General features: G+C 37.8%; 3 protein-coding genes across 10 annotated transcripts in view; 2 read left to right on the top strand and 1 right to left on the bottom strand.

The window, feature by feature from the left end:
- suco (SUN domain containing ossification factor) overlaps positions 1-9,661 on the bottom strand; it is a 52,281-nt gene extending 42,620 nt beyond the window's left edge. For 6 of the 7 annotated variants that reach the window (XM_066676529.1, XM_066676531.1, XM_066676532.1 and 3 more), the window contains exon 1: positions 9,410-9,661. In XM_066676529.1, coding sequence (XP_066532626.1) covers positions 9,410-9,462 — 53 coding nt within the window. In that variant the 5' untranslated portion in view covers positions 9,463-9,661. The remainder of the gene's footprint in view (positions 1-9,409) is intronic. The other variant, XM_066676530.1, reaches the window with a different exon arrangement.
- A 3,221-nt stretch (positions 9,662-12,882) lies between these two features.
- Positions 12,883-20,708, top strand: tmed5 (transmembrane p24 trafficking protein 5). The gene is made up of 4 exons (XM_066677812.1): positions 12,883-13,225; positions 14,332-14,429; positions 14,533-14,713; positions 17,845-20,708. The coding sequence occupies exons 1-4, from the start codon at positions 13,037-13,039 to the stop codon at positions 18,061-18,063; spliced, it is 687 nt and encodes a 228-aa protein (XP_066533909.1). The 5' UTR covers positions 12,883-13,036; the 3' UTR covers positions 18,064-20,708.
- Positions 20,709-22,866: 2,158 nt separating this feature from the next.
- Positions 22,867-24,647, top strand: pigc (phosphatidylinositol glycan anchor biosynthesis, class C). 2 transcript variants are annotated; one of them, XM_066677554.1, is made up of 2 exons: positions 22,867-22,969; positions 23,454-24,647. In XM_066677554.1, the coding sequence occupies exon 2, from the start codon at positions 23,457-23,459 to the stop codon at positions 24,333-24,335; it is 879 nt and encodes a 292-aa protein (XP_066533651.1). In that variant the 5' UTR covers positions 22,867-22,969; positions 23,454-23,456; the 3' UTR covers positions 24,336-24,647. The 2 variants fall into 2 exon arrangements, with proteins under 2 accessions (XP_066533651.1, XP_066533652.1); XM_066677555.1 differs by lacking the exon at positions 22,867-22,969 and adding an exon at positions 23,066-23,339.
- The last annotated feature ends 652 nt before the right edge of the window (positions 24,648-25,299 follow it).

Raw genomic sequence — 25,299 nt, 5'->3', positions numbered from 1 at the left:
AAGGCACCAAAAGGTAAGAACAATACAATATATATTCATTTGCCAATAACAATTTGTCAGTTTATAATTATGCTTTTAGTCTGTGTGTGGGCTGGGAAGGTGGGGGTGTCACTTCGCTTTTCTCAGATACTTCTTGACGAGGATTCAAGAAAAGGTTGTGAAACACTGATCTAAATGTGCAGAGATGGCTGCATTAAAAATTAAAGTAATTCACTAAAGACAACTCAGAGTGCACTTCAGTTATTCATGAATGTGCAAATGCACAAAGAACATGTGGCTAAAAAGAAGAAAAAGATAAAACACGATACACTAATGCCTGAGGTATTTCTTTTAATTATCAGTTGTTTTCATTATTTAAAAGGTAAAAATGAACTGTTGAGCTTTTTAACATGCCCATGTTTTGTTTTTCAAATGCTAGAATATGTATAATAATCAAAATAAGCAATAATCCTAAACAGGCAAATACAAACACTCTGGGTTTTTGACGTTATAAACTTAAGTAACCTAAGTAAGCCTGTCAGCTTGCATGGTGGGGGTGATTTCTATGTCATTAGAATAATGCCACAGTGAAGAAGCCAGAAGAAAAGCAAGGCATAGCAACATATTGTATTTTGTATGCTTCCCAAGATTTTGGCAGAGATGTGTTCTGTTTTTAGCTGAAAAGTATTTACATGAGTTACGGTGAAGAGGCAAACAAACCATGCATAGTCACATGGGCTGTGAAGGCCAACAATCTGTCAAGGATTCACTACCATCAGATGTGTAAGGCTTCAATGCTAACATTTCACTCATTTGGCAGACAGGGAGCAGAGACCACAGCTTATAGATTATGTTGCCTTCAAAGCCCCATTGGGACATGTATGAAACTTTAAGCATTGCCCAGGCAATGCATTTTAAGAGCCCTACCATGCCTCACTTCAGGCCCCCCTCAAGTCATAACCAGTAACCCCTACAGCTCTAGTGTCATTTGGAGCAGCAAGAGCAGAATGGTAAAGGTATAGGTTTCAGCCAAAAAAAGTTTTTATCCTGGATGTTCAAATAAGGCACCAGATTGATTAAATACCAGCTGTGTTGATCATGTTACTGGGCAGTCTAACTCAGTGTCATGCTGGCATTTATAGAATGCTGGAAAAACTGGAAAGTTTGGAGATTTTATTGCAGCTTAACCACTTTGTAGGAAAGAGTCAGAGGGGTAAACCGAGTTTGTATACTTCGAGATGGGGGGATGGGTATGAAACAGTCTGATGCCCCTGTAGCCCATGTCAGTATATTTCATAACATATAATATGCAGTACAGTGGCCTAGTGCACAAGTAAAATGTTATACTGTCCCTTTAAATAAAGCCATTATAATGTTGTTAAAAATGTTATTTAGTTTTAATTATTATTAAAATAAATAAATTAAAAAATCTGTAGCTCCTTCAGTAGCAGTGCAGATAAAGATTCCAGATTATTTTGATGCCTACTTCAAGAGGATTGTTTTAAACAAACAAAAATAGATAGAGAAGACTCTTCACTTTCATATACATGGAAAGATTCTGTTTACATTTTTTGGGCTGCAGTTGAACTGGACTGCTTTATTATCGTCCCTGAGCAAAGTCTTCATCCTCGCATCATCTGCTCAGTGCCACTTTATATATATTCAAAGCTCCTGGTTACACCGCTCTCACACATAATCCAGAAACAGATTACCCAAAGGAGCTGTACATATGAACACAACCACCCACAACGCTCATCCCGGACCTTAAACAGACTTATCCTTCTCCTAACTCCAGATGAATTCCAAGTTAGCGCATGTGAGAATGGTGTGGGAAAGTTTCTCCTGCACACGCAGCACAGGCACTGCTCTAGGGTTCTGTATAGAGTTTGCATCGACACATTACATATGTTATGGCATATGTTCGAGGAAGAAGTATAAATTGGGCTTAAAAGCATGTGCTTCATTTCCTGCTGAAAGAGACCACCTACTGCAGAAAATCTCTGGCTGTGTGCTGCATGTGTAAATGACCACGCCAGGACATTGCTGGACCCAATACTCTGGAATTTCTCTAGAAATTCTTCGGGGTTCATGAGTGAAAGAAGCAGGAACCGATTCGTTCTTCAACTGTACATTTTTTTTTACTTTTACAGAGGCAGAAGATCTACCCAATGCAAAAATGCTGAAGCTAAACACCATCATCATCACAGCTGCACGGCATTTTGACTGTGGCAGCTAGTGTCTGGCTATCCTGTGCTTTGAATGTCTGGTTCTGTTGGGGAAGATTTTGCACTGGGTGGCAGTTTGCCTCAAGATGTCCCACAAGGTTGACACAGGATTGACAACTGAATACCTGTCAGCATGTCAGTGTGTATGTCTTTTAGCGCTGGGCAGTAAAATGGTTAATTCTGTGTACTGTTTAAATTTTGTGTCACTCTGTGTTTCTTACATATCGTAATACCATGGTATGCAACAAAAAATGCAGAACAAAATTTAGTGCTGGGTAATTGAGATGCAGCGCAAACACTTCTGACTCATGCTGCTAGCAGTAATAATACAGTCACATTGATTTTGTTTCGCTCCCTCTCATAACTGCACAATTTTGCAGATGTTGTGCAGATTATTTCTAGTTGTATAAGAATATACAAACATTTGAATTTTATACGTGCACTTGACACAACAATAAGCTACAAACCAATAAAAGGACTCAGTCATGCAAAAAAGTCTAAATAAGTATTTAAAAAAAATTATATGAAGCCAGCAGAAATATATAAAAAACACTTTCATACACATTTTGGCCATACCAGTCAGCCCTAAGCTAAACCAGAACCTCACTGGGCAACATGTGGATTACAGGCTGTTTGTGATGCTTATACAAGATTGTAATAAAATTCCCTCATAACTCAAAAATGCTCTTATTTGGTATTTTCAGCAAGGATTTAACACGCAAATATGGCAACATTAATAGAGCTGGATCTTTATCTTTCAGAAGATGCACTATTTAATTTGAAATGCAAATAACAGGATTTTGCTATTTGCTAAAGTTTCATACTTCAGTTGTTATAGGCGTAATAACGCCATCTTAGACACTTAGAGCACAGTTCCTCTTAAGAAGGGACTAACAAGCCATCAGGAATAAAAGCTAACCAACAAGAATGTCTAACCTGTAAAGTCTCATACCTCACACCAGGAAGACGAAACATTTACGGAAGATTTGACACAGGGAATAAACCCAAGCTTACATAAGTAAATTAGATAGGTTTATGGGAAAGGAAACAACTGAAAAAAATTATTAAACTGGCAAATGCTGCATGGAAATCATGACCTTTCTAACTGATTTCTAATATATCTCTCACAACATTTTAAATGTTAATATTTAGTAAATACATTGCACAATAATACATACTTGTATTTATATACAGCAACAGCAATTATTCATTATTTTGATTGCACAATTTAGCATTCAATTAACAGAGTAAAGACAAGGTTAAACAGAGCAAACTCAACAAGCATAGAGAAATAAGTTTACTGATTAAATATAACAAAAATTAGAATGCCAAATAAAAAAAAATTAAAAAGAGAGAGAGATCCAGGTGAAACTGGCTAAAAAAAAAAAAAACAGAACTTCTATTACTCACTCCGCAAGTTAAATATGAGCAGTGGTTCATTCTCATTTAAACAAACAGGCAGTGAATCCTGTCATTCTGGATAGAGTGAAAACGGGGCTGAACCATGTGTGTCACTCGTTCAGACCCCAAGGAATTATGTTCACTAGTGGAAAAATGTCATATTTAAAGAAAAACAACAGGAATAAAAAAAAAAATCCACACATTCAAGTACCAAGATAAATGGGATAGACTGACACAGAGGTTCATCCATATTTTTAGAGTTTCACTTACTAAATCTTCCACCAGAATATTTTCCCTTGCATTCCCAACAGCAGTCAATTCCCACTTATATCCTTTACACAGGCCACACAGCCTCGACTCCATTGTCCCGTTAAGGTAACCACGTCCTTCCTATATTACATCATCCCTCTAGTTTATAAGTTAACCACTCAGAAGCTAAAAGCAAGAGCACAAATAACAAACAGACAAGGACTCAGCTGAACTTAAGAGGGCTTTAGTGGTTTTTTTAAGACACACAAAGACACAAACACTCAGAGTGTCCCTAAAGACTGCACATGTGGAACAGTCTACCTCTGGACATTAGGTTTGTACTCTCTGTTGATGCTTTTAAGTCTAGGCTTAAAACCTATTTTTAATCAATGAGCTTTTGGTTCAGTAAACTGATCATTGTTGTTGTTGTTGTTGTTGTTGTGTGTGGTTTTTTTTTTTTGTACATTTGATGTTGTTTTATATTGTCCTTTTAAATGTATTTTGCTTGTACAGCACTTTGGTTTAAAATGTGCTTTATAAATAAATAAATACTTACTTATCCTAAGAAAGAAAGAGGTCCTTCAATATAATACAAAAAGCCATGCACAGCTAGACTTTACGTTTTAAGCACTTATCTGCAATTTCTGCAACACTATTAAAAATAGTTTGTAAAAGAGTCTCAGTGTCAGATTGGCAAAGGTTGTTACAAAGATAAAGAATAATCTAATAAAAGGAGAGACACCATAACCATTGACTCTGTAAAATTTACACTCAGTTAAACAAATCTCATTTGAAATTAAAGGCTCACAATCGTAAGCAATGAAAAATGTAATGATAGGTGCTAAAAAGCTCAGTCAGTGTAAAATCAAGAAATATTTAAAAAGAGGTGAACTAATACTATCTAATGTATCTATGAATCAACATCTGCTAAATATAAACCTATTTTCTCAAGGGGTGCTGGGTGAAATAAAGACAGAATTAAAGCAGTAAATTGTTTGGAGATGCTGAATATTTTCGCTCTGTAGCCATATGTAGTGAATTTTCCAAGATCAGTGGTGAAATCTACAAAAGCATCATGAAACATGCTTAAATTCAGAATGCTAAAATGTTACAAAAATTGGCCATGCCACTTTTTCTGTTGCCACTTAGCATAGTGCTGGAAATCCCCCCCCCCCGAATCCTGAACGGTTTTGCCTAAAGCTAAAGTTGTCATCTGTACATGGCCTAAAATATACCAAAGTCTTCTGCTCATAAAGGCATAATATGTGCGTGTAGCACTAGGAGTGTTCAGCAAGTGCAATTGTTAACCACAGAGCTAACTACATTAGATACAACAAATCTGGTTTTACTATATGTATTATTATATTACCCGACATGATTTAAGTTAAAGGATCCTTAGAGTCTTGCTACTGTTTGCATGAATAAATTTAACAAATGACTTTTTATTGGAAACTTATGCTAACAGTAAATTTTATACAATTACATAATCAGACAGACTCATCCCATTGGCACTGCATTTACACACTAATCCAGGCCGCTGACTGTATTTAATAATGTCAAAGTTAAATGTTTAATAAGTATTTGTAAGTGATTTGTAAGTTTGTCTTATTGATTGAAAATCTGCAGTCAAGTGTTTAGGCTGGATTGGTCTTGCTTATTCGGCAGTTGGCATTTATACATGGCCCAAACATTCCAATGGCATCTCACTGGCAGGCACAGCATGGTTCCCTGGGTGTGGAAATGTGCAAGGCCAAAATAAAGAGCAGTTGCAACGTAAGAATAGAGCTCTGCAACTGTGACATTGCGTTTTTCTTCTAAGCACTCAGATCATAAAAAGAGAAAAGCATCTGTACTGTATACAAGTTTACCTCTCTTGATCCAAAGCAGATGGGAACAACATAAGATGGTATCAGACTAAGAACAGTAGCTAATACATGAATGGCCCTTCTGACTCAACAGGCATTATATAATGCAGATTATATCACAACTTCATTAATACAGAGAGCTTAGGCTAGGAGCATATAAAATGGTTAGCTGCCTGCTTTCAAACTGGAAACAAGGCTTAGACATGCTATACAAAAGAAAGGATGTGATGTATAATAAGCAGTGCATGGTGAACCATTACCACACCACATGTAGTATGCGTTGGGAATGGCAGGCTGGAGAATGAAAACACAGGCCTAAGCTCTTGGTGGTTGTTTCTAAGGCAACCTGCAGACTCCTCCTCCTTCCACTTCCAGGGTCGGTGAGGAACCATTTACAGAGGAATCAGTCATAAAAACAGAACCATCTTTTCTTCTTCCCCAGGATATGGTCTTTTGGAAACTGACTTATTAATGGTGGGGGGGAGTGCACACACACGGAGCGGTGGGCAGCCACCCAGCACCCAAGGAGCGGGTGGGGGTTAGGTGTCATGCTCCAGCTATGGATGGTGAAGGAGGAGAGAATGCTACTTCTTTACACACCCTTCCCCCAACTTTCCTTCCAGTCGGGGGTGATCTAACCAGTAACCTTCCAGTCTCAAGCCCACTTTACTACCCAACAAGCCACAGCTGTCCCCCATTATTCAGTACTAAGCTCAATTCATTTTCAAAAGATAAGAATCAAACTACTAGAGAAAGGCCTACCAGCCTGTCCTTTTATAGATTTGTGCCAGAGCAGCACTGTGTTCTGTCCACAACTGCAGGCTTTGTGTTTATCTGTGACTTGCCTTTTCTTTCTAGTTTTCTCTCTGGCCCTGGAGAAGGGTTAGACTTGAACAGCAGAAGATGGCTCTGAATGCTGGACACAACTAATAGATGTACACAGAGAAAAAAGGAGAAACATGGCTATGTTCTAAGAAAAGGAGCGAGAATCACATCTTGTTTGGGTGGGAGGTGGGAGGCTGGCTGCTAACGCTATGCTGTCGAAACAAAGCATACCTTTCAGCAGCCAAGCACAGTTCATTTTATGCCAACCTCACATCATCATGCTAAAAATAAAGATCATGAGTTTTCTCCTTTGCCACTGCATTTGCTCTTCCAAGCAACGAAAGCTAAATTCCTAAGTATACAGTAAAATTCCCCAATGTTTAGTAAAAATATTTTATAACAATATCAATCTTTCCAGTTAAGTTGATTAACATTATTTTTGGATTTCTAAGCATCATAACCATCACATATTTCAAATGAACACACAACAGTTGTGTGTAATACAGACTTCAACAAACGTGTTCAGTCAAATACATTTGAATAATGAATATTTTATGATGGCTCAGACAATAGGTTTTAACAGGAAATATTTGTTTTAAAGTAAGAAAATGGTAAATATACAATAAAATATTTCATAAAAAAAGAAATCTAAAAGAGTCACACAGAGACTAGAATTAGGTTCACAATACATGGTCATAAATCTGACACAACTGTAGTGAATCACTACCTTTCCTGAGTGCTGCCATGTGGCTTGGGGACATGATCAGAATACAGAGTGTAAAAAAACAAAAAGCTCCTCTTCTAACCTTTCTCTCCAGTACCAGAAACACTTTAAAAATATATCAACTGACATGTTATCACACAAAAACTGTTCACTCACCTTACTGAAGAATGAGCTTTGATAGACTAAGGTGTATTATTGCACCATTTTTACCATCAAAAACGAGCTGATACGAGTTGGTATGAGTCAACATATGATGAACCAGTTAATCTGCAAATCAACTGTTAGGACTAACCATCACGATAACTTACTTTTTCACAAATTTAAAAAGCGAACCTTTGATTTCAATACTGCTTCATTTTAACTTTTCACAGACCACACATTTTAATGATAAGAAATAAAACATGTACTCCAACGTCCATGTCATGCACAATTTAATTTTTTTCAAATATTGAAAATGATGGGTCCATTGAATTGAGTGTTCACAGTGAAACTCTCAAGATGCTAAAAAGGGTACTAAAAGCAAGCCACATTATGAAAGAGTGCTGCAGTGTGTGAAGAGGGCGGTTTCTCAGTTTCTTTAGCAAAAAAGTGCCACCACATGTTCTAACACTGATACAGACGACTGCTTGTCCAGAAACTCTATTTCCATTAGGTGAGAAGACCATGTACAATATACGGTAAACTGTTTTTTATTATTATTGCCAAATTGTCTTTTACTTTTTAACAATATATGTAATTTTATTTACAGTTAAGACCAAATGTAATCAATGAAAAAAAAATATTAAAGAGCAAGATTTAGTCTCAAGATTGCTGAGTCCAATCCATTACAGCAACACGAAGGTTGTAATCTGTCGTAAACAGGGATTTTGTCACAAGCACTGTAGAGTACAGTCTTTCTGGCTGGCGAGGAGTGTAATCACATTCTTAAAGCTCACTTCAAATTTTGTGGGCAGTGTTAGCAACCTTCTCAAGTTAATATACCCATAACAGATGTTAACCCTAAAAACATACACAACTAAAACTAAATATTACACCAGCCTAGAAGAGAACACAGGAGAAAGAAAAATAACAGAGCTTTCTATACTGTCCTTCGGCACAGCATGGTAAATTCTAGCTTGTCATATTACAGAGAATGAGATGGCTTTTTAAACTTATTCTCATGTATTAAATTTATATAAAGCACAAATTACATGGAAAAACTGCTACAAGATTAAAAAGCCCATGTAATCAAAAGCCAAATTTTTTCACCTTCATTTAAAAAGGCTCAGTATAAATAAAACAATAACAATAATGACAATTTTGGCACAGCATATAGCACATATGTTACAGTGGAACTCTAATAAAATGAATTAATGAGGCCTTTAATTAGTTGAGCAATGTAAGGCAGTTACGACTCTACAATCGCAGCTTATGGAGACTATTCTCTTTTTCAACAGAACTAAAAACAAGATAAATAAAATAAATGTATGCGACAAGGATTTATATGTGTAAAAAATATGAAAACAAATGACAGTCCTAATTAAAACTGCATTGGTTTATCAATGACTGATTGACTTAGGATTACAGAAAGGTTCTGAACTGAATACCTGATTTTGTAAATAACATGCACGTTATCTAACCTATATTTTAACAGACTAATCCAACCTAAGACAGTGGCTGTTAGCCCCGTCAATTAACCGCTACATTCACATTTCACAGGAGATGGGACTGTAACTGCAGTGGTCCCAGTGCCCCACAGCCACCAAGTAAACCGAGCCAGGATCGGGTAGTCTGTCTGTACAATGTATATCATAATAACCAACGTATAGACTAAGGCTACAGCTAACTGTAAGACCAACCATTAGTAAGAACTGGCCATAACATAGACTTTAAAATGTGTTAATAAACAATAAATAGTCACGAATGCATCAGCTAGAGAATGACTCATAATTCACAGAGGATGTTTCAAACTGAAGATTTATAATCTCGGTTTATATGTCTGAGCCGCTAACCAGGCTAGCTACGCATCTCACACTGAAGACTGTAGGCCACCGAGGAGGAAGACTGTCATCCATACCAGGTTTATGAAAGCTCTTCTATTAAATTACGGTCCTTATTTTGATAAAAGTGGTACGAGTGTGGATAATGTAACGTTAACTCACCAGCACAGGAAAGCTACAGTGAGGCACACCAACAAAACGCGCAGCCTCTTCATTATCTTCCCGCGGGGACCAACATCCTCGCTTCTTTACGGGTCGTCCTCCACTTTTAATGTTCAACAAAGCAGAAGACAAACGTTTTTACAGATAATTTCTTTTAAAATCTAAAAGTAGCGAGAACGCTTTTCTCGCTTCTCACCCAACTGGCCGTTTAGTTTTTCTCCCTGTGTAAACACTGAATTCACTCTCTCTCTCTTTTTCTCTCTCGCTGTTGCTCGTTTTTTCCTTCCCTCTCTATCTACCTATCTCTCTTTCTCTCGCTCCCCCTACAGCGGTTAACCTTCTCAACCAATAGGAATCCACCCACTCGCAATCACTGAACCAATCAGAGGCGGTCACCTCCTACAGAGGTCGGCAGTTTCCACCAATCGGAGCGCCCCGTGACACTTCACCCCACCCATACCTCTTTGAAGCTGAGTTGGAAGGCCTCTGGCCGGACGCGTCACGCTGAGATAAGCACATTTCCCAATGTCTCTGTAACGTTTGAACACGTAACACACAATGGAAGACGATAACTGAAACTGCCGGTTATTCAGTAATATTCAATTGTCTCAACACATATTCAGGATATTCTTTGTTTAGGAGTCTGTTGATGTGCAGGGATGGGTTTAATCATTTTTGCTGAATATTTTCAGCAATAGTCCTTATTTTCCCATTTTAGAAAAACCTCTTATAATAAGATATTACAGTGTTCCCTCGTTTATCGCGGGTGTTACGCTCCAGGACCACCCGCGATAAACGAAAATCCGCGAAGTAGGGACGCTATATTTATTTAAGTATTTATACACTATTCAAAGGCTTTATAAACCCTCCCCCACACTTTTACGCTACACAAACCTTTCCCATTCCCTTAATAACCATTCGTATTCGAGAGTAAATATGCACTGTTTACTGTAATTCGTAATATTTTATGGTTTACAACTTTCCTTTATTGTTAGAATTATTAATCTAATTGCATACATTTTGGGATTTTGTCATGTAAAAATTAATCAAATATATATATTTCCCGCCGATCTCTTTCCGAAGAAAACCCGGGAAATAGCGAAAATCCGCGATTTATTTTTTCCATTAATACTATTTAAAAACCCACAACGCACTGAAGCCTCGAAAGGTGAAGCGAAGTGGCGAAGGACAACTGTATAATGTTTTTTTTTATTATTTTTTTTTATTTAGCAGCTTACAATTTTTAAAAAAATCAGGTAGTTTAAAACCTTAACATTTTTTTCACATTCTGGATGGCAACAGACAGACTTCTAAAAAGCCTAGCCCTACTGGTGAAATCCTGTTTAAATGATCTAATTTTAAAAATTAAAAATTGTAAACACTGTTTAAATGATCTTGGTTGAACACCATTTACCAGACATTTTGCATGTATCCTTTGGTATCCAGGTGAACCACTAGGTCCATCCACCTGACTGACTCCAAAGCTGATAAATTCATCAGGATCAGAAAAATATTTTTGCTTTGAGAATTTACTTAAAAGTGATGCAGGCTATTGGTGCAGCCCTGTCTCAATGCCAGTGACTCCATTATGTGTCTTTCCAAGATTGAAGTAGGCTAAAGTGTATTATCATCACTCATCTCCATTCTTCATTCCTCAAGTCATAATAGATCCAGTGAAAGTTTTTCTGTGTTTCACTTATTTATTGGCCTCATTATATTGGTAACACGATTAGGATGCATTTGTATGAGTAATAGGGCATGATGACGTATTTAAATATCGTGTTCAGAAACAGATTAATAAGGCTTGGGGACTACTTTTTTTGATACCTTATTCATATGACTCAAAGGTGACATTCACGATTTTAATCAAAAACAAGTCTGAGAATGTTTCTTCAACATTTGCTAGCTCCTCACTCTTTTTTCTTGCTCAAAACTGGTTTCATGTATTACCAAAGTGTCTGTAAATATATAAGAAAATACAAAGGGTTAGGTGTGCTGTTTTTCTGTCTGGTCACAGCAGTAAAATGAAATTTCGGAGGTTTTTAGACAACAAAGAGACCTCCAAATGTCGGAAACCATGAACAGAGAAGAGGATATTGCACTATTCCTGCTCCATAGGTGGGTAATATTGACTTTTTGCTGTTGATGGATCCGACACTCGAGTAGAGCTAACTGCATGAAAGCAAACATAGAGAGAAAGGGATACAAATACAAACAGTCGAGTTTTCCCTTCAAACTAGTGATGTGTCGGTCGCGAACGAACCGGTTCAAAGAGCCGGCTCTTGTAAGTGAACGATGAGAGCCGGTTCCCATCTAAGACCGAGCCATTTTTTTCTAAGGCTTGTCATTCAACCAATCAGAGAACAACAAGCAAGTTCCAACCCTCCAACCCTCCGAGCTGAGACACTTTGTTTTCCTGAATGCCAGTCTGCCTTCCAAAAAATAGTTGAAGAAAATGTTAAATCAGTTAAATGTTTGTTGACAGTTGTGGTTGTTTTAATCACTACCGTTGAATGCTGCTGTTTTGCACTTTGCAGAGTATTTGTTTATTTTATTTCCCAGAAATGGATGATTATTTAATTTAATGAGCTATTTTGTAATACCTACCTTTTGGGTTCCATTGGCTATATTTCAGAGTTTACAAGTGATTTTTTATTAAGGTGTTTAAATAAAAATCCAGTTATTTATACAATTGAATGTGTGAGTGCAATCAGTGAGTTATTACAAGACAGCCATAAAAACAATTGGCCATTGCAACACCATTTATTGTTTTTAATATTGAACAATAATATTTTGTCCATATAGTCATGTAAAATGTAGGTAATGTTGTTCTGTACCAGTGGAAATAAGTGGTAAAACAAAGAGCCATTTAGGAGCCGGCTCTTCATGAAGAGCCGCGCCAAAAGATCCGGCTCCCCAAAAAGAGCCGAAATTCCCATCACTACTTCAAACTATTTGTTCCACTTTAAACGACACCTAGTTTCTGAACGTAAACAATCTCAGATGTTCCCTTTAATAAGTCGTACCTGCGAATTTTATTATGAAGGGTTGTCACCAGCAGGGCTCCGTAGACAGTAAGCCATATAACCCTGATTTCTCAAAAATAATTCCCTAACAAAAATGTATAAAATCATCCAGATCTTTAGACTAATGTTTGGAGATAAAGCAAAAGCACACCACGGTAAAATCAGAGAACAACTAAATATAAATTTGGCTCAATCCCAGCACAGAATTTATTCGCATCAAATTGTTGATCGCAAACCGTTACAAGCAGAAAACTCAATTTCCCAAAATGCAACATTCTGAGTTGGCCGAGGAGGTGCCTGCACGGATGAGATGACTGAATAAATATTTGTTGCATATAAGTAAACAAATAGTCGTTCCTTATTGATACTCCTAGTCTAATGTTAAATAATAACGTGTGTGTGCTGGTGACATGACGCCCCGCAGCGTGCGAGAGGCGGTGTGTCGGGGTCCTGAACTCTCAGTGTGAGGGAGACAGCTGTGAGAGAAGTTTGTGGAGGACAGTGCCTGTGTGGGAAAGTTCTGCTCGACTGGAGCGGGAGTTTGTCGGGGTGGATCAGTGGATCATATATTCCCTGAGAGCGTGTGTTTTTCCGGTTAATCATGCGTCTGTTTTGTGTAGTTTTGCGGGCTGTGGTGGCGTTGTGTTTGTGTTTTTCTGAGCGCTGGGTGGTCTTCGGCGCTTTCTCCCAATCTCTGGACAGCGACTTCACTTTCACCCTCCCTGCGGGAAAAAAAGAGTGCTTCTTCCAAACCATGAAAAAAGATGCCTCCCTGGAAATTGAATATCAGGTATTTATCAGTCTGTGCTCCGCAGAGTCGGTATGGCTTAGTTTATGACGAAACATTGGTTTATTTCTATGAGTCAACACCGTGCCCTATTACACCCAGTTAAAGGCTGTTAACTTATGTCACGGTAATAGTAGAAGTCAGGCTGCTGAACGATATGAATGTGGCCCGTATTCACACTGTAAATCAACTTCTCGAAATCAACTGGAAGTCCTCTCCACATATTCATTGTTTAAGGCAAAACACTTTTAGACCGTTAACCCTAACCTAACCCTGAGATGTACTTGCCACATGCTGAAATTTGACTTTTCTTATAATTCCAACTGAAGAAAACCTCCCGTGAAATTTAAGTTTTTACCATGAGCAAAATAATCAAATATTATCAAATGCAGTGGCTATGTTCCAAACTGTAACATCAGTGTTCCAAAGTCTCAAACAGGCGAAGAAGCAGGGGCTAATTGCGTATTCAAATATCTGTGTACACTGAATGAAGCGTAAAATGCAGATTTGTATCTCAGACACTTTTCTTAAAGTATTATGAGATTTGTTTAATAGAAATAACATCTACATTTTTAATTTATAAAAACAGATGAGTTTTTAGGGGTTTCGTGAGGACCTTGTAGGGGGGACGCTAATGTTGCTGATTATATTGTTTTCATGTACTCTTTGTCAGAAATAATTTTCTCTATTCGTTGCATGTCAATGTCTTATAACAGTACTATTAGTTATCAGATATCTCCATAAGACTGGTTGTGTTGTAGTGAGAAACCGACCAATGATAAAAGTCTAAAAATGATTAATGCAGAATATCTCAAAATCAATTCCTGAGGTATTTGATATACATTTAATTAAGTTTAGAATAAAAATTTAATTACGTTTAGCAATCATAGTAACACTGAATAAGCAGACATGGGGCACTCACAAACCAGTTTTGAAACATATCTGGGACCAATGCAACATGTTAAAAGTAGGTTAAATGTCAAAGTTGCACACTATGTTGCATTGCAGTCTGGTTGGGGAACATGTACATTTTCAACCCTATATCCACAAAGGTGAAAAAAAAAATTGAGGCTGCTTGTTCCTGTCTGAATATATTTGTGAACCTGCAGGTTCTGGATGGTGCGAGTCTTGATGTGGATTTCTACCTGTCCTCTCCCGCTGGTCACGTGCTCGCCTCTGACTTTAGAAAATCTGATGGAGTTCACACGTAGGTTCAACCCAACCAACAATCTTTACACAAGTTTCTCTTTTCTGAATAAGGTTTTTGTTTTAATTCAGATATTTTAAAGCTGTCTAATCTCTTATTTCAGAGTGGAGACTGAGGAAGGAGACTACATGTTCTGCTTTGACAACACATTTAGCACAGTATCTGAGAAGATCATATTCTTTGAGCTGATTCTGGATAACATGGGTGATGGGGAAGATCCAGAGGATTGGAAAGAGTATGTGCAGGGAGCTGACCTACTGGACATGAAATTGGAGGATATCATGGTGAGGGGAAATACTCTAACAACACTTTTCCACTGCATGGCCCCTAAACTACTGTACTTGACTATACTCTGCTTTTTTCCCCTTTTACATTTGGCAAATGTAGTACCTAGTACCTGGAACCACGTGCTTTTTTATTGTTTTTATTTATTTTTTTCCCCCTTGTGGTTCCAAGTGAGCTAAGTACGGACTGTAATGGGACATATAAAACCTCCGGAACGCAGACTAGTCAGAGACCATTTTCATTCTGCACAATACAATGGAGACATTAAGCACAATCTAGCCATTTGTAAAATCTCCATGCTGCAGTAGCATTTACATTTTCTGACTCACAACCACAGCCTGTAAAATGTTTTTTGAAGAGGTTCACATGTTCCTTGAATTGTTGGCTAATGTAAAACTCCAGTAAGAGCTGGATGGTGCAACAATGAACGAAAGAAATATACAGAATATGTCTGAACTGATGTGTGGCTAAGCTGTGTTCAGTCCAAAAACACAAAGAAGACACACAATGAGTAAACAGCGCTTAACATTACCACCTTAGATGTAGTTCTCAAATCCCACTGTTTCTGCTAGTGACATGTTTGGTGTGGTGTGGTAGCAGTACCAGGTACCAAAAAGATTAGGGTCATGTAGTGTAGATACAATGAAATGAAAAAGAGCCATAACTCAGCTGATGAAGTGTCCATGTCATAAAATACTCTTTTTACCCTTTACACAAAATTTCAGTTATTCCTCAACCAACCTGCCGAGTATGATATTACTGTTAATTTTGATCATTTTGGTATTCTGATATTGTCAGTTTTGATTGTGTTTTGAAGGGATTACTAGTGTTTTCCAATGGTATTCCAAGGCAAAAAGCAAAATGCATGTTGTTTTGTTAATTTAAAAAATGTTGAAAGATACACATTGTAAACATGTTGAAAGCTTTCTCTCTTACTCTTTGCTTAGTGAAAGTGAGGGGCTGATGATAAACTGGAAAAAGTAGACAAAATATGGTTGTTAACTCAGCTGAATATTAAATGGTCAGAATCTACTTCTATTTAACAAGGAAATAATCACCAGCATAAATGTTGCGATGACTTGCAGATAGAATGTGTGTGTGTCTGTGTTGCCCTGTGAAGGACTGGCGTCCCCTCCAGGGTGTATTCCTGCCTTGCGCCCGATGATTCCAGGTAGGCTCTGGACCCCCCGCGACCCTAAAATTGGATAAGCGGTTACAGATAATGGATGGATGGATGGACTTGCAGATACAGATATTGGTAATGCAGTTAGCTGTCTCCTGAGTTTGGAGACATTTGCACCTTAAGTGATCCAAAACAGCAAAATAAGTCATTATTACCAACCTATGGAGCTGGAATAGAACAATTCTCATTTTAAAAGTAGCATACTGGACAGAAACAAGTTTGTTTTCTTTTCTTTACAGGCTCATTTACAGACACTGGGGCTTTGTAAAAACATTAGACTGGTTTTGAGCACACAAACAGGCAGCAAATTATGAGGAAACATCTGAATTTGATTAAAATCATGAACTTCGCCTTAATTAATTGACAGTGGACATTTTAAGAAATAATTTTTTAAACTGAGTAATCAGGAATAGTCAAGTAGTTGTGCTGTGCCCAAGATTGAGCTATATTATAGCATATAAAGATTTGGGATTAGATTTTTCAGTTCAGGCAAGTACATGGTTATGTGCTGAATGCTTAAACACGGCCGTGCTCATGAGTACTGAATGACATAGCCAAGGAAACCACTCCGTTACTTCACTAGTCCAGAGCCAAATCTGTAAGCTGTCAAGCAGGTGGTGTAACTTTAAGGGACATCACCCAGTGCCTGTCAGCACTAGTTCTTCAAAAGAAAAGTCATAAAACATACGGAGAAATCCTGAAAGCTGAGTCATCTAACTGCATATTGGATTGGGAATATTTATTTTCCGTTGGAATTTCTACAGAATATATGCGCTTCCAATTCATAATTTACAGGCATACGGATGCATTGGCACTTTTAATTATACTTTTATAGTGTAAATATTTGCATCAGAACTGATCTAATATTAGCTTGGGGTGTTAGCGCTTATTTAATTGACCAGTCGATGGGGACAGATTTTACTTCCCGGTGAGTTTTGTCCGATGTTGTCCCTAATATTACATTTTTGCTATAAAACACACAAGGAAACAGAAGTGGAAAGAGTATTTAAATATTATATTCAAGTAAAAGCACTGTTACTTTGATTAAATTTTACTCAAGTAAACGTAAAATTATCGGTCTAAAAATATACTCAAGTAAAAGTAAAAAAAAATAGTGCATTTGAAATTTACTCAGAGTAAAAGTAGAGTGTAGAGCAAAAAGGACAAGGGGATATAAAGTTCAAACCATATATATGAAACAAGTAATTCAACAATAACAAGTAATTCATTAATACCAATAATAAAATTCAACACACACTGATGTATTTTTTGCTAATCTTACTAAAATAGAAAATCTTAATTTTAACTATCAATGCAATGGTACAACTATTATTTAATCTACTTGTACATCTTCTAATACACTGCATTATAAAGATGTCACCTTTCTTGCACTTGAAGACGAAGTGGTCCTTTAAATTTGGCCGGCGATTAATTTAATTCCAGAGCGACTGAATTTGACAGGGTTTTGCATTCAGCTGGGTCTGCACCAGTGACGGACATGTCTGTCTCCATATTTCTTCTGATTTTAGCGGTAGACTGAACCCATCATTCATTCCAATAGTTTCCGGTGCGCAATTTTTTTTGGATGTGATTTTAAATGTAGTGAAGTATAATACTTTAAGCAAAATGTACGTAAGTATAAGTAAAGATGCAGATTTCAAAAACTACTTTCAAAATTACAAGTTACTTTCCACCTTTGCAAGGAAAGAGAGGAAAATAGTCCACTGTTTACACAGAAAAACATAACTTGTTCCAACCTGCTGCCAGTGTTTCTTTTACATCACCTCACTCGTCCATTATGCTTTCTTACAGTCCTTCTTTCCCATTTTTCTTGACCACTGTTTTCGCAATTGTCCTCTTTGAACACTAATTTTAAAGGCTCAACACATGTATCCGTATTTGCCTGTATTTATTTAATGCTCTCTTTCTATCTCTCTCTCTTTTCAGGACACCATAAACAATGTGAAAGCTCGCTTGGGGAAGAGTCTTCAGATTCAGACATTGCTGAGAGCATTTGAAGCACGTGATCGCAACCTGCAGGAGAGCAACTACGAACGTGTTAACGTCTGGTCCTGCACAAACGTGGTGGTGATGATAGTGGTTTCCTGCATCCAGGTTTATCTTCTACGCAGCCTCTTCGATGATAAGAGGAAAACACGCACGTAGCACAGAGCCAGACTGCCCTGCTAACATCTGGGAGGAAAATAAATGCCTTCATCTGGGAATGAAGATGGAAATAACCTTTCTGTTTTCTCTCTCGCTAGAACCTTTTCATTAACCCCAGCACACCTCCTTTACACTTTCTCCTCCTGTCTACTTTGATCCGAGTGAAGACAATCAATTTCTACAATTACTGAGCCAAGGACACCCTAGAACTTTCCCTCAGCCAGTAGAACAAGATATAGATCTGTAAGCTGCTATGACATTTCACAAGATGTGGGTTTGCTGAGGTCCCTTTTTTAACGTGAGCAAAGAATCAACAGACAGATATTTTTGGTGTTTCTTATAATAGGTTTTTATATTAGTGTCTTTAATAAATTAAGTAAACCAATGGTAGACTATATTTCAGCCGCTGACACAAAGCTGCACTGGCTTTTGCAGATAATTTTTTGAGCTTATGGTGACTGTGAAGTAAAAAAGGTTTAATGACGGGGGAAATTAATGACATTTCTTTAACGGTTTGCATGTTGTTTTCCCCAATTAATTATGTTGCTTTTTTTTTTTCAAAAACACCAATGATGACAATTGTTTAAATTAAGTTGTAGTATGTAAGCTATTAAGTTATTTTGCCTTTGTACTGTTCAACAACATACCTGCTATGTCTAAAGCTTGTCAAAGGGATAACTGAGTAAGAAACATACAGTTAGATGCTGCTTTGAATTTCATTGTTTGAGCCTTAGCCTCCAGGCAAAAGTTATTAACATGGCACAGAGTCTGACCTAACGTCAGATGACAACACTAGTTCTTAGAAAACGTCCATTGTGCCAGCTGTTCTGATATGATAATATGACAGCACAGAAGGCTGCTTTTGGCTCAAGCTCAATATGGAGTAAAGAGAAAGGCCTTTGGCCACTTATAAATCACCACAGGGTAGAGCACCAGAATTCTTGACCCACAAGCAGTTCCTCTAGCCTTGCTGACAGCAGCTCTAATTACAGTAACCTGGCAGCCAGCAGGGCAGAGGGAGTGAGCCAGGTGTTCAAAGAGTGAGGAAATACTTTCCCCTCTGTATTCTGGAGGCTAGTATGTTTGTGGAAGAGCAGCTTTGCCTCTTAAGTGGTTTGGATGCTGGAATATAAGTTGAGAACCTGGCGTATGACTTGTATGAATTAACTGACCACATGGGTTTTTTTTTTTTTTTTTTTATGTAAACCAAATAGAGGAAGCTTTGTGCCCCTTAATTAAAATGGGTTGTCTGCCTAGTGATAGACTACTTCAGCTAGTTAGTCTATCTGCTTATAGTAATACGCTGTTGGTTTTTAAACTATTTGGCATAACTATATGAGAGGAATAAAAGAATCTTCCTTATTGATAGAAAGATAAGAAGACTGACAGGGTGAGAAAGTTATATTTGACCTTTTCATTCTTAGGGCTCTCTTATTTTCAAAGCTTGAGACTTGATCTTCAGATATATTTAACTACGTATTAATGGTCAAATCCTACTCAATATAAATGCTGTACGGGTCTTTAAAGGTTACATTCATGTTTAGATTGCATTGTTTATGTTGAATATAGAGTCAAAAGGCAATTAGTTTTTAAGAGTTGAAGTGATGTTAACTGTTTTAATCTGTTCTGTGACATGGACTGATTAATAGGTAAGAAACTTTCAAATTCATATTTTTGTTTCGCCTGCATATTTAGTTATTAATATTATTATTATTATTGTGTACCAGTCTCCCCAGTATTGCTTTACAAAATACATTTAAGGGAAAAATTATTGTAAACTATGTCTAAGGCATCAGGCAGTATATTCTTCACAATTTTAACAATTTTACTTATGCTATTTCTAAGAAACAAATCCCCAAAGTGTATAATGCTACACCTTAGCCTTAATTCTGTTTATGCGCACACACACATGCTACTAATTTGGTGCATTTGTGTAGCTTTAAAGACAGGCCCGTCAAGTTGACAGGATTGGTTCCTTAGGTTTATGACATAAGAAACCCTGGCTGTCTGAATTGTGACTGTCTGTGAATTACTGCTGTTTAAAAACAGAACTGCTCAGCCATGGCACTGACTGCTTATTTTATAAATTATGCATACTTTAGCAAACAAAAACACAGCATAGACATGGTGATTTTCACTGGAGATGTTTTTTCAGACATCTGGCTCCCATTGTATTACATATTGCTGCAAATGGCTCCAAGTCTCTGAAGAGCACTGCATTTCACCTCATTCTGAGAGGCTTTGTTTACTACTCAATGATTAAATTATACAGTATTGTTGAAAAATCAGGAATTCTCATTTGAACAGCTCTTAAGCACAGAAAACAAACATCTGATGAAAGACTATTGAATCTTTTATATCTTTAGCTCCATATCGCCTCCTTCTGGACGTTTCAGGAAGAAAACATTCTGCACTACAGCCCTGGCAATCCTGCTGTTAGTTAGGCATCTAATGGGATACATTTTGCTGTTGTGTATTCACCAGCAGTGCTTCAGACAGTATGTTACTGGATTGCACTATAGGATTGTGCCAGAGAAAAGATTTGAACCAATTCCTCTGAAGGTCCTGGCGGCACGTGTGCCAGGCATATGTTGTTGTTTCATATTCTGAACTTGTGCCAATAACTGTTTACTGTGGAATTAAACTGTGCCATTGATCAATTCTGACTGTCTGTATTCAATCATACATACTGAAACCCTTTTTAATTACTACCTCTTTGTACTCTTTATTTCTATCTATGTTTATGTATATAATTTGTTGGATAATTCCCTTTAATTTGCTGTTTTACCCTTAATCCATATAACGTTTCTAAACATGTTAGAAGCCCACAAATGTCATACGTATATATTACATAAAACGAAATGGCTGCTTGTCCCACCTGTGAGAACTGTGCAAATTGCAAGCCTTTGTTTTCACCACTTTTACAGATATCTGAATTTTCAATCAGTGTGAGAAACCACATACACAAGTAACTTTCATAAAAACAAAGGTTGATGAATAAGTAAATTGGAACATTTTATAGATTCCCAGATTAGGTGCTGGGTTTGGATCTCCAGTGCATGAGGAAAAAACTGAAAATACTGGCACCAACAGTTAGGCTAAAGACCACTTCAACAGACAGTTATATTCCAGGAGCTTTAAATATCTGTAATCATTTTGTATTTAATTTTATATATAATCATATTTTATAATAATGTATATTTAAGAAGAGAAGTAACAGCAGTTCTTAAGTGTAAAGAGACATCACTCTAACCTGCATTGAGCCACATTACTGTCTCCAACATTACAATATACATCCAACAATTTAAACAGACATGTGGAGAGAGAATGTTTTGCAAATATATATACACATGCTTTCAAAGGTGCCTCTGGAGAATGAAGGTCCTGACGGGCTATTCCTGACACTGGATTTAGGGCTTGGGCTGGACTTGCCTGGGTGATAATCCGATCAGGTGTCTGACATATGGCAATAGTTTCCATCCGTTTTTTTTATGATACTGACTAGGGGAACACTGTTAATAAAATTTGTATTATCTATTATATATTTACTTATTTTTCTTTAACAAATGAAGTTGTGCAAGTATGGTTTGAAAGGGAGCTTCATGAATTTAAACATAGAAAAATAAGAGAATGCTGTGTGTGCTGTATGAAGGCAGTGTGATCTAATTATAAATTTGGCCAAACAGAAAATTGTTTTATTCTGCTCAGGGTCATGATGTTTGGAATCCATCTGGAATCACTGGGTGCAAAACAGGAACCCACCCTGAACAGGGCACCAGTCCATTATAGTGCACCATACACTCATACCTCTGGACACTTAAATAGCACAGTCCAATTCAGCATGTATTTCTGGACCCACACAGACACAGGGAGAACATGCAAAACTCCCCACAGACAGTGACTCCAGGTGGTGTTTGAACTCACAACCCCAGAGTTGTGTAATGGCAATACAACTTCTATATAATTTTGTCGTAACATTTTTGAGACTGAAAATATGACAGGGACTATTGTTTACTCATTTGTTGCCACAAACATGGACACATGGAAATGTTGTAAAATGGAACCTTGTTATAAAAAAATAATGGTGAAAAGCATCTCACTGAAAAATAATGTAACTTGCTCAATCCACAAGGGGCTCTATTTAGTGATTAACGATACTGTCTCTTCATTAAATAGATTATATAGCTTTACTGTCATTGCTCTGTACATGTACAAGGCCCCAAAATGCAGTGGTGTAGTATACCATTACAAATGGAGTAATACAGTCACTGGTGTCCCATAGAAACTCTTGTAGTGTACTAATATATACACTCATATATTTAATACATCTAATATATCTCACTGACAACAATATAGCTGACAACAAACATCAGATTTTAGGTGAATTGCGAAACTCAGATGGTTTAAGTAACGTCCACTTTCAAATAAGAGTTGTCTAAATTTTTACTTCATTCCATCACACTTAAAACATTACTCTGGCTCTAGCTGACATTTCAATACCATAAAGTGTTATATCATTAGATTATTTTTCTATAGTATGTTCCAATAATATTGACTTAAAACAACCCGAGTAAAATGCACTCTTGAGAATTTAGTTAAATATCTATTAAAATATTTATTGAAATCCTGTTAACAAAGATAAGCTAATTTTAAAAGGACATCTTTAGGCGTTAGTGTATAACTGCAGCTACAGATAAGGGGACATGTTTAATTCGAAAGGGTACTGCTGGTGTGTAGCACCGGACTGTGAGATTTGGGACGGCCCCTTCTCCCTCAGGCGCATTGTCGCAGTTCCCCGACAGGGGGCGCCCCCTGTTCCGCCAAGTCTTATGTTTCCATTACTCGTCACATCCGGGAACCCTAGTGGAGAGATGTGTTCAGCGACGAGGAACGAACAGCGGAACTGGTAATAATTATATTATTACTTTCAACTCCTTGTCCGCTTATGTTAACGTCGCGAAAACACACTTTTTCAAATCTGCTTTATTCCGGAGTCTGTGCTGTGGGGTGGACAGCACATCAACCCTGAATTTTGCGATTAAACCCTGCCTCACCGGCTCTGTGCCATTTCCTATTCTTCAGTGTACACACAGCTGTGGAGTATCAGTGAAGACCACGGAGACAGGGACAACACTGACAGAATTTAGACAGAATCTTATCCATTCTGTGTTTCTAGCTCCTTTTTGTCCATCACTATTCCTCACAGCCACCAATAGTGCTAATTTTGATTACCTGCGCTATTTGTAGATGATAACTGCCCAATACAGGCTTTCGATGTAAGAGATTAAAAAGTAACACAGCCACTGAGTAACACAGGGCATAACAGAAGTGTTCGAATCATCCCTGATCTTCTCTATTAAAACTTTGTTTTCCTAATGTTGTTTTGGCAGGTGATGGGTGCAGACAGTGGTCCAGATGCCCCCCCGTCAGTTCCATGGAAGAAGGTCCTATATGAGCGGCAGCCCTACCCTGACAACTATGTGGACTGCCGCTTCTTGGAGGAGCTGCGGCGCAACATTAGAGTGCGGCAGTATCGCTACTGGGCTGTGGTGCGGGAAGCAGGCCTGGTAGCTCAGCAGGTTTCATGCGTGGCCGTGTTCCTCACACTGTGGTTCTACATGCATCGAGGAGACCTGGGTCCATCTGTGCTGCTCTGGGCCAGTCTCCTGTGTTCTCTGCTGGGCTATGGGCTCTATGAGGCTCTAGGAGGAAGTATCAGAGAGCGGACACGTATGGCAGACCTCCAGAGTGCAGCAATCTTCTTGGCCTTTACGTTTGGCTTCTCACCTGTGTTGAAGACACTGACAGAGTCTGTGAGCACGGACACTGTTTACGCCATGTCAGCTTTGATGCTGCTGGCCCACCTGGTGTCCTTCCCATACACGCAGCCCAGCCCTTCAGGCAGCCTGTCACTGAATGCAGCACTGTTTGGGTCTGTGTGTTTGGCCTCACGGCTGCCCGGGGCCCTGCACACCTTTGCCATGCTGAGCTGTGCCCTACTGGTGTTTGCTCTATGGCCCTGCCTGCTCCATCGCCTCAGGGATCGTGCAGAATGGAGCTTCCCCTCTGCCACAGCCCTAGTATGTGTGGTTGGGGTCGGAGGTTTGGCAAGCTTTTGGCCAGAAGGTGCTTTTCTACTGTTTTTAGCTCTGCTAATTCTCACGCTAGCTTGTCCATTGCTGCTGGTGCATTTACAGAGGCACAAGGACAACATTCACGGCCCCTGGGACGAGGCAGAGATCAGTGAAGACTTGTCACGCTTTCTGAGCTGACACAAAAGCACAAGTGATCGCAAGGACCTCTTTTCTTTCTAAAATTGTAACAGTACTGGTTTGTGCATTGTGTTGCACAAAGAATGAGAGTTTGCATTGATATAAATGCTCAGGGAAAACATGATATAAGATTTGTAAGTATTAGCAGACTAAATCTGTAACTAAGGTGTTTGTGAAAAAAGGGACCCGTGTTTTTTGTTGTTGTTATTTTTTTATTTTAAGAGATATTAAAATATTTGGTAAAATGATTCCAAATGTTTTTTAATGAGATTTTTATTGTAATAAAATGATAAAATACGTAATAAAATGATTTATGGCCCAATGTAAAAAAACGTTCTTTGGCCTATTCTTATACGTAAGCTTAATAGTAATTAAGTAAAATGTGTGTATAAAGCACTTTGACCTCTACTATGGTGAGTGCTGTATTTAGCTTGTTTAGTCAACATGGCTGAGATGTCAGGCTGAAAAACAAATTTACACATGACCATCAGTAGCAGAGTTACTAAAGTGGAAGTGATTAAACACAGGCCTGGTTTTGGAAATTAAGGAACAAGTCTCACAAAAGATGTCCTTAACATGAACATGGTTCTTACATTTAAGCTTAAATTACATCAAAACACGTTACTGAGGATTAGAAGCTCACGTTAGGTGTACTAGCTATGGTCGTGCACATGAGGAATTGAGTGGGTTATATTTCAAAGTTACTTGTCAAAATATAAAACTGCTTTTCTTATGTTTGTGTAGTTTAGTCTCCTTTGTTGAAACCTTTTGCGATTTAAACAAGTGATCCTAAACAATGATGCTTACCTTAATCAGCATAGCCTTATTGCTTCAGGAGCCATTTATGATCTTCAACATAACCTGATATTGAGCAGGTTGAATGTAGATTTATGAATATATTATTATTATTATTATTGTCTGTTGTTTACTTCTTCTGAAGTCTGATTTTCATTAGGTACATTAT

This window comes from Hoplias malabaricus, chromosome 7 (genome assembly GCF_029633855.1).
Source record: "Hoplias malabaricus isolate fHopMal1 chromosome 7, fHopMal1.hap1, whole genome shotgun sequence".
NCBI lineage: Eukaryota > Metazoa > Chordata > Actinopteri > Characiformes > Erythrinidae > Hoplias > Hoplias malabaricus.
This window is presented reverse-complemented; position numbering and strand designations above follow the sequence as displayed.